The 13787-nt window shown below is 38.1% G+C and overlaps 1 protein-coding gene across 6 annotated transcripts in view; it reads right to left on the bottom strand.

Moving 5' to 3' along the window:
• Window positions 1–417: 417 nt before the first annotated feature.
• HIBCH (3-hydroxyisobutyryl-CoA hydrolase) overlaps window positions 418–13787 on the bottom strand; it is a 148007-nt gene continuing 134637 nt past the window's right edge. For 5 of the 6 annotated variants that reach the window (XM_040475655.1, XM_040475658.1, XM_040475653.1 and 2 more), the window contains 3 exons: window positions 9069–9188; window positions 4308–4341; window positions 418–1095 (listed from right to left, as the gene is read on the bottom strand). In XM_040475655.1, coding sequence (XP_040331589.1) covers window positions 980–1095; window positions 4308–4341; window positions 9069–9188 — 270 coding nt within the window. In that variant the 3' untranslated portion in view covers window positions 418–979. The remainder of the gene's footprint in view (window positions 1096–4307; window positions 4342–9068; window positions 9189–13787) is intronic. The other variant, XM_040475657.1, reaches the window with a different exon arrangement.

Below are 13787 nucleotides of genomic sequence, written 5' to 3' on the forward strand. Positions count from 1 at the left end.
AATGATAAACTGGCCTTTAAAGGTCATTCTTCTCTAGACTTTAATGTGCCAAGTCTGGAACACCCTGCAGTTTCTTGTGTACCTTAAGAAAAACTTATTTTGTCAACAGTACCAATTATTGAAGGTATTTCTATTTTGAACAAAACTCCTGCTTTCGACTTTTTTTTCCTCCTGATTTAAACTACATAATGGCAAATAATTTCCCACACTTCCTAATTTCTCATTCTGTCAGTTTAACAAATCCTAAAAAAAACAATGAGAAATAATGCTTTCACTTTCACTATAGGAAGGATTCTGGTTAATTTTAGGGAAGACCAAAGATGAGTTAATAATACTAGAGAGATAACCTCATAAAAACCTTTTTGCTTTCCCTGAGATTTCTAATATTATAAAAGGAACACTTCTACAGTAACATAATTATTTTAAAATAGATTTATTCATGCAGAAAATTCTATGAAGCATTAACACAATAGACAAAAAAATTTCAGGGCCATTTCTTAATCATCTATATATAGGTTTATTTAATCAATGTACAAACTACTACCCAAAGCCAAAACATAAGGTTCCCATTTCAATTAGAGATTTCAACTCCACAATCTCTAAAGAATTTCAAATTTTCCCATCTATAAAGCAGGGGTTGGCAAACATTTTCTGCAAAGGATCACACAGTAAATATTTTAGGCTTTGCTAGCCTGACAATATCTGTTGCAACTACTCAAAGCACCCATAGACAATATGTAGAGATGAGTATAGTTACGTTCCAATAAAGCTTCATTTGTGGACACTGATACTTGAATTTCATGTAATTTTCACACATCATGTAATATTAGTATTTGCTTTCTTCCTCTAACCATATAAAAATGCAGAAACCATTCTTAGCTGGTGGAAAAATAAATAACAGGCAGCAGGCCAGATCTGGCCCATGTGCCATAGTTTGCCAACATCTGCTCCAAAATAATCCCTTAAAAATCCAGTCACCTTATAATTTCAAATCGTTACTTGCCAGAGATTTAAAGTAACTATCCAAATCTTCTTCAGTAACTTCTTTTAGATTAGCCGGTTTCCATTTTGGGCTCTGGTCTTTATCTATTAAAACTGTCAAGTGAAGACATAAGAAATGTTAGTACATTTCTTTCAGGTATTACCAGATTTTAATTACAGAACTGACAGAAACTACCTTAACACAAAGCATATTTTCTATAGCACTTTTTCTGCAAAGTTTAAATCTTTGTATGTGTTCCATTTTTCTTTTTAAATTAAGCCCCAACAGAATTTGGATGTATGATGACCCATGTGGTTATCTCCCAACCTGCTAAGTCTGATGCCCGGAACTTGAATATAGCCTATGAACTAATGTGGTTTAAGACTTGGAACTCTTTTTCCTTCTTCAAACAAAACTGTAAATGAAATCTTCCTGTTATAAAACAGCTAAAACCAGGGTTGGTGTAGTTTAAAGGGAAGGCAGGGGAGGGTGGAGGGCCCAGATCTGCCTTCTAACCTCCTCCACATTGAGTTGAAAGGAAAATTACTTAGAAGGGGATGACTTTATGCATAATTAAACGAGGATACTGTTTTGCTGAATCCTCTGGTTCACACAGCTCTGCATTAAAATACCAGACCACCTTCAGGTTATCATAAGAAACTCGACTTCTCTTATTTCGGTGTAGTCATCATTTAGTGTAGCCACATAGCATCCCCACAGGATCATAAGTATGAGGCAATCGGCAAACCTCTCCTTTAAAAAGGTAGGCGAGTGTCCACTTCCTGGTTGTGACTGTATACTATAGTTATACAAATGTTACTGTTTGGGAAAACTTGGAGGGCACATAGGATCTCTCTATATTATTTCTTAAAACTGCATGTTAATCTACAATTATCTCAAAATTTTTTTTAAAAGAGAAAGGGACTAGGTATGGTTATGGGAGGGAATTTCAACCATATTTAAAATGTAAATAATTCTTGTGAATGATAAAAATATTTAAACATAAAAACTCTGAACTTAAAAAACCAAATTTAGTATTAAAAAGTTAAATAAAGAAGCAATCTGGAAACCAAGAAACAGGAAGCAAAGGGGCTTTCTGCATTATTAAATGTGGATACTAGAAGTTTTTAAGGCTCGGCTGCCTAGCTACATGATTCTAGCTAGTATCAGATCAGTGGTAGCATAAGTAAAAACAATTCTGGAACATTTCTTCAAGAGTCTCTTCCTTTTTAAGCCCTCTGGCCAATGCTATCATACTATCTACCTCCTTGACAGTCTGAAGGGCAAAATGAAAGAGAATATTAGTCAAATCTGTATGTTCTTTTATTTCAAACTGACATAATTTTTTACTTAGCATAGATATAACAAGTTCTTGCCATGTAGACAGCTCAGGTTTTTTCAAGTCTCGTGAGGCACCCACTCAAATCCCATTTGGTAACTCTCTAGCTCTGCTGAAATAACCTATTTTTATTTTCTTCTATAACCAGGAAGAAGTTTATTCTAGATGTTAAGAGTAAGAATTTTTAACAACCACTCCCCTAATTTGCTAGTTTATTTTATCTAATTTGCTAACATATTTTATCATTAGCAAACTGTAGCAAACATTTGGTTATTATGCAAGAACACCAGACAGTTTTACCCAGAATAGATACTGCTTTCAAAATAAGGAGCTTATGCTAAAGATGGGGCAGTATACTTTCTCTTCATTAGAAAGTAGCTTGATAAGCTCTTGCCTTATGAATCAGAATGTTGATGCTGCTTGGTTTTAACTCTGTTTCCTTAAGATAATAGACAGTAAATATGAAAAAAAAAAACAACCTTCGTTTTTTAAGTTTAAGAAGGGCTGCTATAACATATAATGAGTATTTTAGCAATAAAACCCAAATAGCACACACATCCTTCTAATAACTAATAGTTGTCTAGGCTCTGATCCACATGCAGCAAGAATTTGCAGGGAATTAGTGGGAAAAGTGCTTATTTTACCTGGTTTCTATAAAACATATAGCCATCTCCTCTGACTCAATTCCCTGTGTCTTCTAAGAGAATTCAAACCCCTGCTTATTTTTTTTTAATTTTTTTTTTCAACGTTTATTTATTTTTGGGACAGAGAGAGACAGAGCATGAACAGGGGAGGGGCAGAGAGAGAGGGAGACACAGAATCGGAAACAGGCTCCAGGCTCTGAGCCATCAGCCCAGAGCCCGACCGCGGACCTGGCTGAAGTCGGACGCTTAACCGACTGCGCCACCCAGGCGCCCCTTTTTTAAATTTTTTTTAACATTTATTCATTTTTGAAAGACAGAAAGAGACAGAGCATGAATGGGGGAGGGGCAGAGAGAGAGGGAGACACAGAATCTGAAGCAGGCTCCAGGCTCTGAGCTGTCAGCACAGAGCCCAATGCGGGGCTTGAACTCACGGACCGTGAGATCATGACCTGAGCCGAAGTCAGCCGCCCAACCGACTGAGCCACCCAGGCGCCCCTAACCCCTGCTTATTTCTGATATTTTATCATGCCATAAATTAAGATAATTCTACAATGGTGACCAGTATTTATCAAAGCTCAGAGAACATAATCTTTTATTTAGATAAAGTAAATACAGAGTCTGTACTATATTAAAGTGATCAATAAAAACATTAAAAAATTAGATGTGCAAAACACATACAAAGGTTAAGAACTCATTTTATACAACATAAAAAACAGCTATTATTTATAGGGATATGAGCTTATACATAAAAAATTGTTGCAAATTTGCTAAAAACAAAAAAAAATCAACCATTTCACTTGCTTTTTCTAAATATGCTGACTTCGGAGATGATAAAGATAAACCAGAAATTAATAAGAACACTAGCACATGTTACCAATTATGTCATATGGTTTTTCTCAATGTCAATTTTGAACTTGTCAGGTATAGGCAAAGAGGTAATGGTAGAGATTCAATGCTGCTGGGATTTTGCCAGGCCAGTACTACCAGGGGACTTGAGGGTTTCTTGCAAGGGAATAAATGCACCTTTCAAAGGTTTCAGCAACAGAATGAGTGTTCAAACTCAGCTGCACTTAGCAGAGGCAGTCTGTGTGACTGTAGAAGCAGGGTCACCTCTTAGAAATTAGGGAGCGGTGACACAGGTTATGTGAATTTTTCAAACAATATTGGTTTTAAAGACAGATCTTCCCTTATATGTCAGTTGGTAATATTAAAATAGCAACAACTTTGCAATCTTTATGAAGGTATAATTTTCACTAATAAAACAACTATCATCTTTGATTAACAGTATAGGCTCGCAAATCCTATTTCCATAATAGCCAGGAAGAAGACAACCATCACTTACCTGCCCTAACACCTTCATGAAAGTCATGGCCTCCCTGAAAGAAAATGAGATTAAATGGTGAATTTCCAGGCATCCTCATTCGCAGTGATGATCTCTCCCCTCCACCCACTGTAGCCTCCCACCCCCATGGCCATAGCCTGAAATATACATTTAGAGACTGGACTGCCTTTATGACCCACTCTCTGATCACCACCTCCGATTCTTATCTGCTCGAGTATCTTCACTTGGAAATCTCTGACCCCACTGAACACCACCGATACTACAACTTTTCCACCACTCACCTTGCTCTTCATCCAGCCCAGTCTCCCCAGTCCATTAATGTGGTCACCTTGCCTCAAAAATGTCCTCAACTCCCTCAAGCCTTTTTCCTCCCTCTAGTCTTTCCTGGCAAAATCCCAGCACCAGCTGTCCCTACCATTTACCTCTGCCTTCTTTCGAGCAGCTAAATCTTGCTGCCGAAAAATCATACAACTGTGACTGGTTTCATTTAAAATTCATGACCATACAGTGGCTAAACTTAACAATTCAGGAAACAACAGATGCTGGTGAGGATGTGGAGAAATGGGAACCCTCTTGCACTATTGGTGGGAATGCAAACTGCTGCAGCCACTCTGGAAAACTGTGGAGGTTCCTCAAAAAATTAAAAATAGAACTATCCTACAACCCAGCAATAGCAGTACTAGGAATTTATCCAAAGGATATATAGGGGCACATGTACCCCAATGTTTATAGCAGCACTTTCAACAATAGCCAAATTATGGAAAGAGCCTAAATGTCCATCAACTGATGAATGGATAAAGAAATTGTGGTTTATATACACAATGGAATACTACTTGGCAATGAGAAAGAATGAAATCATGCCATTTGCAGCAACATGGATGGAACTGGAAGGTATTATGCTGAGTGAAATAAGTCAGTCAGAGAAAGACAGATATCATATGTTTTCACTCATATCTAGATCTTGAGAAACTTAACAGAAGACCATGGGGGAAGGGAAGGTGAAAAAATGGTTACAAACAGAGAGGGAGGGAGGCAAACCTTAAGAGATTCTTAAATACAGAGAACAAACTGAGGGTTGATGCGGGGGGTGGGGTGGGAGAGGGGAAAATGGGTGATGGGCACTGAAGAGGGCACCTGTTGGGATGAGCACTGGGTATTGTATGTAAGCGATGAACCATGGGAATCTGCCCCAAAACCAAGAGCACACTTTACACACTGAATGTTAGCCAATTTGACAATAAATTATATTTTTAAAAAATTAAAAAAAATTAAAGTTCATGACCACAAACCTCAAACAGGCATGGAAAACTGCCTAACAATCCATGTTCTCTTCCCTGCTTCCCAGGATGATAATTCTAACTGCCTTCTACCTTCTCAACCTCTAATCCTAGCATATCTCTAGTTCTTTTCCTGGCATCATCAGTGTCGGCAGCATAACTCAGTGACTGACTACAATTCAAATGTCTGGACTCACCTCCTGGCTCCATTACATGGTTGGTAGCTATGTGACCTTTATCTACTAATTTCATTAATGCCAAGCTTCCTTACATGAAATGGCAACATCAATCATCATCATCATCATCATCATCATCATCATCATCATCACAGGATTATCTTACTCCACATCCCAGCACAGTGTCTGACACACAGTTAAGTATCCAGGAAATGCTATTGGTATCATCAACATAATCTTTTTTCTCTATTGGATCATTTCCAATCAATTATAAATATGTTCTAGTATCTTCCACCTTATAAAATAACAAGGAACCTCACTTGATTCCACAGTCCTAACTTCTACCCTACTTCTGTTTTAAGAAGAGTTGTGTACATATAGCCGTCACTTCTCCACATCCCATTTATTCATTTCCTCTCCAACTCACCATACTATAACTTTTGCCCCCACACTCTAAACGGCTTGCCAAAACCACCTGTAACTTCAGTGTTGCCATATGCTGAGTATGACTTTATCCCCCCCTACTGGGCACTTTCACAGTGCTTCCTCCTCCTTGAAACATTGATCTCTTGCTTTCATGACTCCTGGTTCTTCCACCTCTGTCCTTTTTCTCTTCCACCCTATTCAAAATTTCTTGGGGCTCAGATGCGGGCTCTCTCATTTTCCTTCTATATGCTCTTACCCATTCTATACCCAACACATGAGCACCTGAGTTATCAATTCTGTTAAGATAAAAGATCACGTCACTCCTCTACTCAAAAACATCCAGTACCTTCCCATGTTATTCAGAACAAAAGCCAGAGTTTTATAAAGGCCTTTGAGGAAGCTACATATGCTCTGCCCAGTCCTTCTCTACCCTGTTAGTTCTCACCTCATCTCTCTCACTCACTTGACGCTCCTTCTCTGCCCATGCCACCCATCAAGGCTTCCTGCAGCTCCTAGAACAGGCAGGCACACCCCCGCCTCATGGCTTTGTACTGCCTCTGCCCGGATGCTCTTCCCCAGATACTTACACAGCTCATTCCTTCACTTCCTTCAGGTTTTTACTCAGAGAACATCTTTTCAGTCAGGTCTTCTCTGGTCATCCTATCTGTAAATTCAAACTCTCCCTCACCTCCTCCTTATGCCATACCCTCCTTCCCACTTTACTTCTTCTCCTTAGTACTTATAATCATATACTATATATTTTATAATTTTATCTGTTTATGATCTATCTCCCCCACTATAAAGTAAGTTCCATAAGAGCAGGCATTTTTGTCTGTTTTGTGGACCTATGCATTCTTGGTGCCTCTAACAATGTCTAGCACATGGTAAGCATTCTTATTAAGTAAATAAATCTCCAAAGCTTCAGACTTAAATCTCTAACCCACAGCTCCGAGCTCCAATTCCTAAATGCATTCTTTCCTTCTCTCACATCCATCATCAAGGCCTATCAGTCCTCTCCCACATTATTCCCAAAATCATTCACTTCTCTCCGTTGCCGCCACCCTCGCCGAAGCCACTGCAACTTCACAGCTGGATTACTGCAAAAACTCAAATCTAGTCTCTACATCCCCTCTTGAATCCTTCTAACCCCATCTCCATTCAGCAGCAATAATTACTTTCTTAAAGCAAACAGAATCAAATCATCCACTGCTGAAACCCAAGGGACTTTTCGACATACTCCTTTCTCACCCTTCGGGTCACAGATGAGCACGCATCTCAAAGACATCTTTTCTGACAACTTATTTCCCTTCGTCTTTCCCACCTGCTCCTGTCCCTGCCTCATTCTCTCCCATCATCAACCTGTATGTTTCCTTTGGAGCACTTGCCACAATTTGTAACTATTTTACATATTTTGTTTACTTGGTCTTCATAGTCTCAGTAGACTCTAAATTTCATGAGAACAAGGACTGGGTCACTCTTTCTACAACATAACACTTAGCACAGAACCCGGCAACAACACAGCTAATGGATTTGCTGAAGGAAGGAAGGAATCAATCAATCCAGACAGTGCAGTAAATGTACAGTGAGAAGCATGGACTGTGTGAGGTATACTGGGGTAGTAGTGGAGAGTACAGGGCCCCCGAGGGAAACCACCTGGTTTCACAGACCATGTGTCTGCCACTTAATAGCTATACCACCTTAGGCAGGTTACTTCTCTCTGCCAGCTTCCTCATCTGTAAAGTGGAGACAAGAATAATACCTACCATTCTAGAAATAGCGTAAAATTTAACGGACAGGATGTATGTGAACTGCCTGGCATAGTACCTTTCTTAACAAACAACAGACCTCAGCTGCCACTTTCATCCTACTAGGAGCGACTTTAAGACTAAAGGGACTAACCGAATTTTATTTATAATTGGATGAACTGCTTGAACACCTTAACTATTTTTTTTGTTGTTGTTTATTTATTTATTTTGAGAGAGAATGCACGAGCAGAGGAGGGAAAGAGTGAGAGGAGGGAGAGAATCCCAAGCAGGCTCTGTGCTGCCAGCGCAGAACCCAACACAGAGCTCAATCCCACTAACGGTGAGATCATAACCCGAGTCAAAATCAAGAATCGGACGCTCAACCAACTGAGCTCCCCAGGCACTCCCCTTAACTACTGCAAGACATGAAAGTCCATTTGGGATATCTGCTTCCTGGTTATTAAACAGAGTATTTTCTTTAGGCCATAAATCTATTAACCTAAAGGCCTTCTACCCATAACACAAAAGCAGTGATTCTGCTTTCAAAGAGTTTATCGTCTACAAGAGGAAATCTCTAGGACTCTGAAATGTTTCATAAAATTAATTTTCTAGGTGATTATTTTCTACTTTAAGTGTATTTATAATGGAACTTTCAGTGCTAATCTATTAACTAAAACATGTAACAGACTAGTAACTTCAATTCATACATTATATATATGTATATATGGGTGTATATGTACATATTCTGTATACACACACACACATACATATATATATATATATATATATATTCCTTGTTTTACCAATGAGGGAACTCAGCTATAGAGAGTTTATGCCTCTTATCCCAAGGTCAGAGACCATGCCTGAAAAATGGTTAATTTCTACTCTGAATTCCACCTGAGGTTAGAGGCTTTCTTATAGTACATGCAAATGTAATTGCCATTTCATAAAGGCTTAAGAACAACTTGGAAGAATAGTTCCACACATCTTAAGTTAACTGGCCTGTTGTGTTTCCACAGAGTATATTTACAGATAGTTGTAAGTTTCTTGTTTATAGCTTTCTGTATTTTACATGCTCTACAATGAACATCTATTACTTTCATAAATAGAAAATAACTATTTTTCAAAAATTCTTACCATACAAGCTTGACTCAGCCGATATTCCATAATTAATACTTCTTGCAAGGTCTTTGAAGACCCCTCCATGAGTTGCCTTAGTGTGATCTTTAGGGATGTTGGAGACATTTTATTAATTACCTATGAAAGAAAAAAAATTTTTGCTAGGTTTAGCCCAATAGTTCCTTTATTGTCTATAATAAGCATTTTGATATAAATCTTATTAAAATTTTCTCCTTAAACAGTACTTTCATATGACAGTTTCATAAAAGTAAGATTATACCTTAGCCTAATCCTGCCAAAGCACCAGCAGTTTTCTAATCTATTATAACAAGAAAGATCATTCCATCAGTGGAATAAATTCTGTGCCTATAACTTAGTAACATAAATCTGTATTTTGTAGCTGCCTGACATAAATTATGATCCCAACTAAGTAAGCAGTGATTATGTTTAAATAAAATTAATACACATCTTATAAACAATAAATATATCAGAGGACATTTTACTTTATAAAGAAGCTGGAGTCAAAATACAGTAGTCTTTCCTTCCCTTTTTGTGACTAAAGAGAAGTGTTTTTAACTGAACTATAGTTTTTACCTATAAATAAATCAACTTACCTTAAAAGGAGAGAAAACAATTCAAGATACCATGAGATGGCTTCTACAGTATTTAAATATTTAATAAAATAAGAATTACAGGCCCAGCTGGTTGGCTACAGTGCTATACCACTTCCTTCTGCATTTAAAGATGCTATTACTAGTGTTCTGACATATGTGTATGACTGTGACCAACAGCTGCTACAAGAGGTCCCATCACATGTTGTGTAAACCTGGGGCTTGCCCTTTTCTTTATAATTGCAATATACAGTTTTCACGTGTGTTGTTGAGTGACTGTCTCAAAGGTATAAATTTCACTTTTTGAGGTCAAAGAATTCCCCACATCAAGACTCCAGGTTCTTTGTAGCATCCTCAAGTCTTGCACACAGATTTGGAGAACAGACTGAATGGAAAGGACAGCATATTACCTACCAGCTGCTAAAATTTAGATGGCTACTCTACAGGAAAAGGTCAGTGAAGATCAGTATCCTACCTGCAGTCACAATGCTGAAGAAAAGACAGAGAGAGAGAGAGAGAGAGAGAGAAAGAGAGAGAGAGAGAGAGAGAGAGAGAGAGAGAAAGCAATTAAGGCTTTTATGTACCTGATTCATTTTCACAGGAACTCACCCTTTTGCCCCCAGTGTCATACGCACATGATCTCATTTAATGCCCAAGTAGCAACACCACTCACATTCTTGCCTTTCTGGTTGCAGGCCACAAGGTTGATGGCACCCATAAAGCAGTCTGCATACTGTGCTAGGAGGCCCCTCCTTTCCACAGGCAAGAAGACAAGAGGTCCATTTTGCTGATGAAACCACTGGTTTTCTCTAGCCAGAGCCATGCCCACATTATCACAGGTGAACATCTGGAAGAACTTCATTCACAATGCTAAAAGGTGTTCTTAAAGGAGTGACACAGCCAACTTTGATCTCTTCTAGTCTGCAAAGTCAATGAAGCTCCAATTCCCTTTCCAACAGGGCTGTATTATATAAACCCACAATCACGTACCTCAGAACTACAATGATGTCTAATTGCCTGTGTCCTCTTTCTTGGTTTGGCACTTTATATGCAATCTAGAATTCTCAAAACACAAACTCTATCTTTGCTATACTTCCTCATTTGGCTACCAATTAATTTCATTAAAAAGGCCACTTAACAAGAAAGCAATCCCATTTATAATTGCACCAAAAAATAAGATACCTAGGAATAAATAACCAAGGAGATAAAAAAACCCGTATTCTGAAAACTATAGAACATTGATGAAAGAAACTGCAGATGACACAAATGGAAAGATATTCCATGCTCATGGATAAGAAGAACCAAATACTGTTAAAATGTCTATACTGCCCAAAGCAATATACAGATTTAATGCAATCCCTATCAAAATACCAACAGCATTTTCCACAGAAGTAGAATACTACTAAAATTTATATGGACGCACAAAAGACCCCAAATAGCCAAAGCAATCTTGAGAAAGAAGAACAAGGCTGGAGGTATTACAATCCCAGATTTCAAGATACACTACAAAGCTAGAGTAATCCAAGCAGTATGGTACTGGCACAAGAAGAAACACATAGACCAATGAAACAGAACAGAGACCCCAGAAATAAGCCCACACTTATACGGTCAATTAATCTACAAGAAAGGAGGCAAGAATATACAATGGGGAAAAGATAGGTTCTTTAGTAAATGGTGTTGGGAAAACTGGACAGCTACATGCAAAAGAAAGAAACTGGACCACTTTCTTACAACATACCAAAAATAAGCTCAAAATGGATAAAGACCTAAATGTGAAACCTGAAACCATAAAACTCTGAGAAGAAAACACAGGCAGTAATTTCTTTGACACTGACAGTAGAAATATTTTTCTAAAAAAAAAATTTTTTTTATATATGTCTAAGGCAAGGGAAACAAAAGCGAAAATAAACTACTGAGAGTATGTACACACACACACACACACACACACACACACACACACACACTTTTGTGCAGCGAAGGAAACCATCAACAAAATGACCAGGCAACCTACTGAATGGGGAAAGATATCTGCAAATGATATGTCCAAAAAGGAATTGATATCCAAAATATATAAAGAACTTATACAACTCAACACAAAAACAATCTAATTAAAAAGAGGCAGAAGACATGAATGGACATTTTCCCAAAGACATATACATGGCCAACAAACACATGAAAAGCAATTCAGCCTCACTAAGCATCAGGGAAATGTAAATCAAAACCACCACAAGATATCACTGTATACCTGTCAGAATAGCCAGTATCAAAAAGACCAGAAACAACAAGTGTTGGTGAGGATGTGGAGAAAAAGGAACTCTTGTGAACTGTTGGTAGGAATGCATACTGGTGCAGCCACTGGAGAAAACATTATGTAGGTTCCTCAAAAAATTAAAAATAGGATTACCATATGATCCAGTAATTCCACTACCAGGTATTTACCCAAAGAAAACAAAAACATTAATTTGAAAAGATACATGCATCCCTATGTTTATTGCAGCATTATTTACAATAGCCAAGATATGAAAGCCACTCAAGCATCCAACAACAGATGAATGAATAAAGATATGGTGTGTATATACAATGGAGCATGACTCAGCCATAAAAAAGAACGAGATCTTGACTTTTACAACATGGATGGACCTAGTGTGTATAATGCTAAGTGAAGTAAATCAGAGAAAGACAAATACTGTATGATTTCACTAATATATGGAATTTAAGAAACAAAATAAATAAACAAAGAAAAAAAGAAAAAAACAAAAACAAAACAGACTTAAATACAGAGAACTGGTGGTTGTCAGAGGGAGGCAGGTGGAGGAATGGATGAAATAGGGTAAAAAGGCTGTGTAAGGGGTCCTCCAGTTGTCTGTGCTTGTGCACACACACATAAATACACAAGAGGAAAAAAAAGGGAAGAAAATTTCATTTGAAAAGCTCCACTGGTTCAGACATTTCATGAATTAGTAATTACAGATATTTCCTAAGACAGACATCATATGTAAAGAAAGAGTATACTGGCAATTTGACACACTCAGGGTTTGAACTCGAGTCCAACAACTCAGCAGAATTCCAGTTCCACGACCTCCTACATGATCAATCTTAATTTCCTCATTAGTAAAATGGATATAGTAACACTACCTACCTCATAAATGGTATGGCAATACACGATGTGCACCATGTCAGAAACCAAGCCAAACAGGGAAGGGAACAGATGGAACATGTACTAAGTAGATTTCCCTCAGCTCTGAGGCAAGGACATACACATGTATGCACATAATACAAATGAAACCAGAGGTCACACAGAGAGGAATCCAAACCCAAGTCTACCAATTCCAAAGCCTACATTCTTCTTCTACCAGGCAAGGCAACCATAGTCAATGTCAAAGGCTAAAAAAAGGCCAAAAAGAGCAAAGATGGAAAAGATGTTACATCAGGTGTAGAAAGAAGCAAATAAAAACTTGCTCGTGCAATTTTGATGGCGGGGGGGGGGCGGGGGGGCAGACAAAGTCAGTATGGTAGCTTGAGAAAAAACAGCCAAGAGAAGGCTTTTTTGTGAAAGTAGGCAAGCTCCTGAAAATAACAGCAAAAGAAAATGTGCACTAACCCAAGAAGGTAAAATTTTGAAGATAACTGAAAGAGGGAGAGGGCTGATGCGTTAGCTCCTAAATGAGACAGGAAAGGACAGAATGAGGGCACAGATGGGGATGCTGTCCTTGACAAGAAGGTGAGACACATGTTAGAGGAATCAAAAGGATGACAGAAGAGAGTTAAAGGAGCTCATACAATACAGCCTCATTCATTAAGAAGGGAACACAGAGACTATTTAGAAAATTGGCTGAATGATTAGAATTTGGATCTTCAGCTATGTCAGAAATGTGTATGGATACGATCCTGCACCCACACAGCCTAGTAAACACATTTCTACTTGGTAAAACATTGGTTAATGCTGTCACCAAATTATCTGACCCTTTAAAGATTAGCTGTCTCCTGTATGCCAAAGAGTCATCTTCTTTCTTTCCTTTTTTTTTTTTTTTTTTTTTAAATTTTATAATTTTTTTTATTTTAAGAGACAGCGAAAGGGTGGGGGGGGGGAGGGGGTGGGGGAGGGAGAGAGAGAGAGAGAGAGAGA

Source organism: Herpailurus yagouaroundi, unplaced genomic scaffold, assembly GCF_014898765.1.
Source record: "Herpailurus yagouaroundi ecotype Mexico unplaced genomic scaffold, PumYag 140, whole genome shotgun sequence".
Taxonomy (NCBI): domain Eukaryota; kingdom Metazoa; phylum Chordata; class Mammalia; order Carnivora; family Felidae; genus Herpailurus; species Herpailurus yagouaroundi.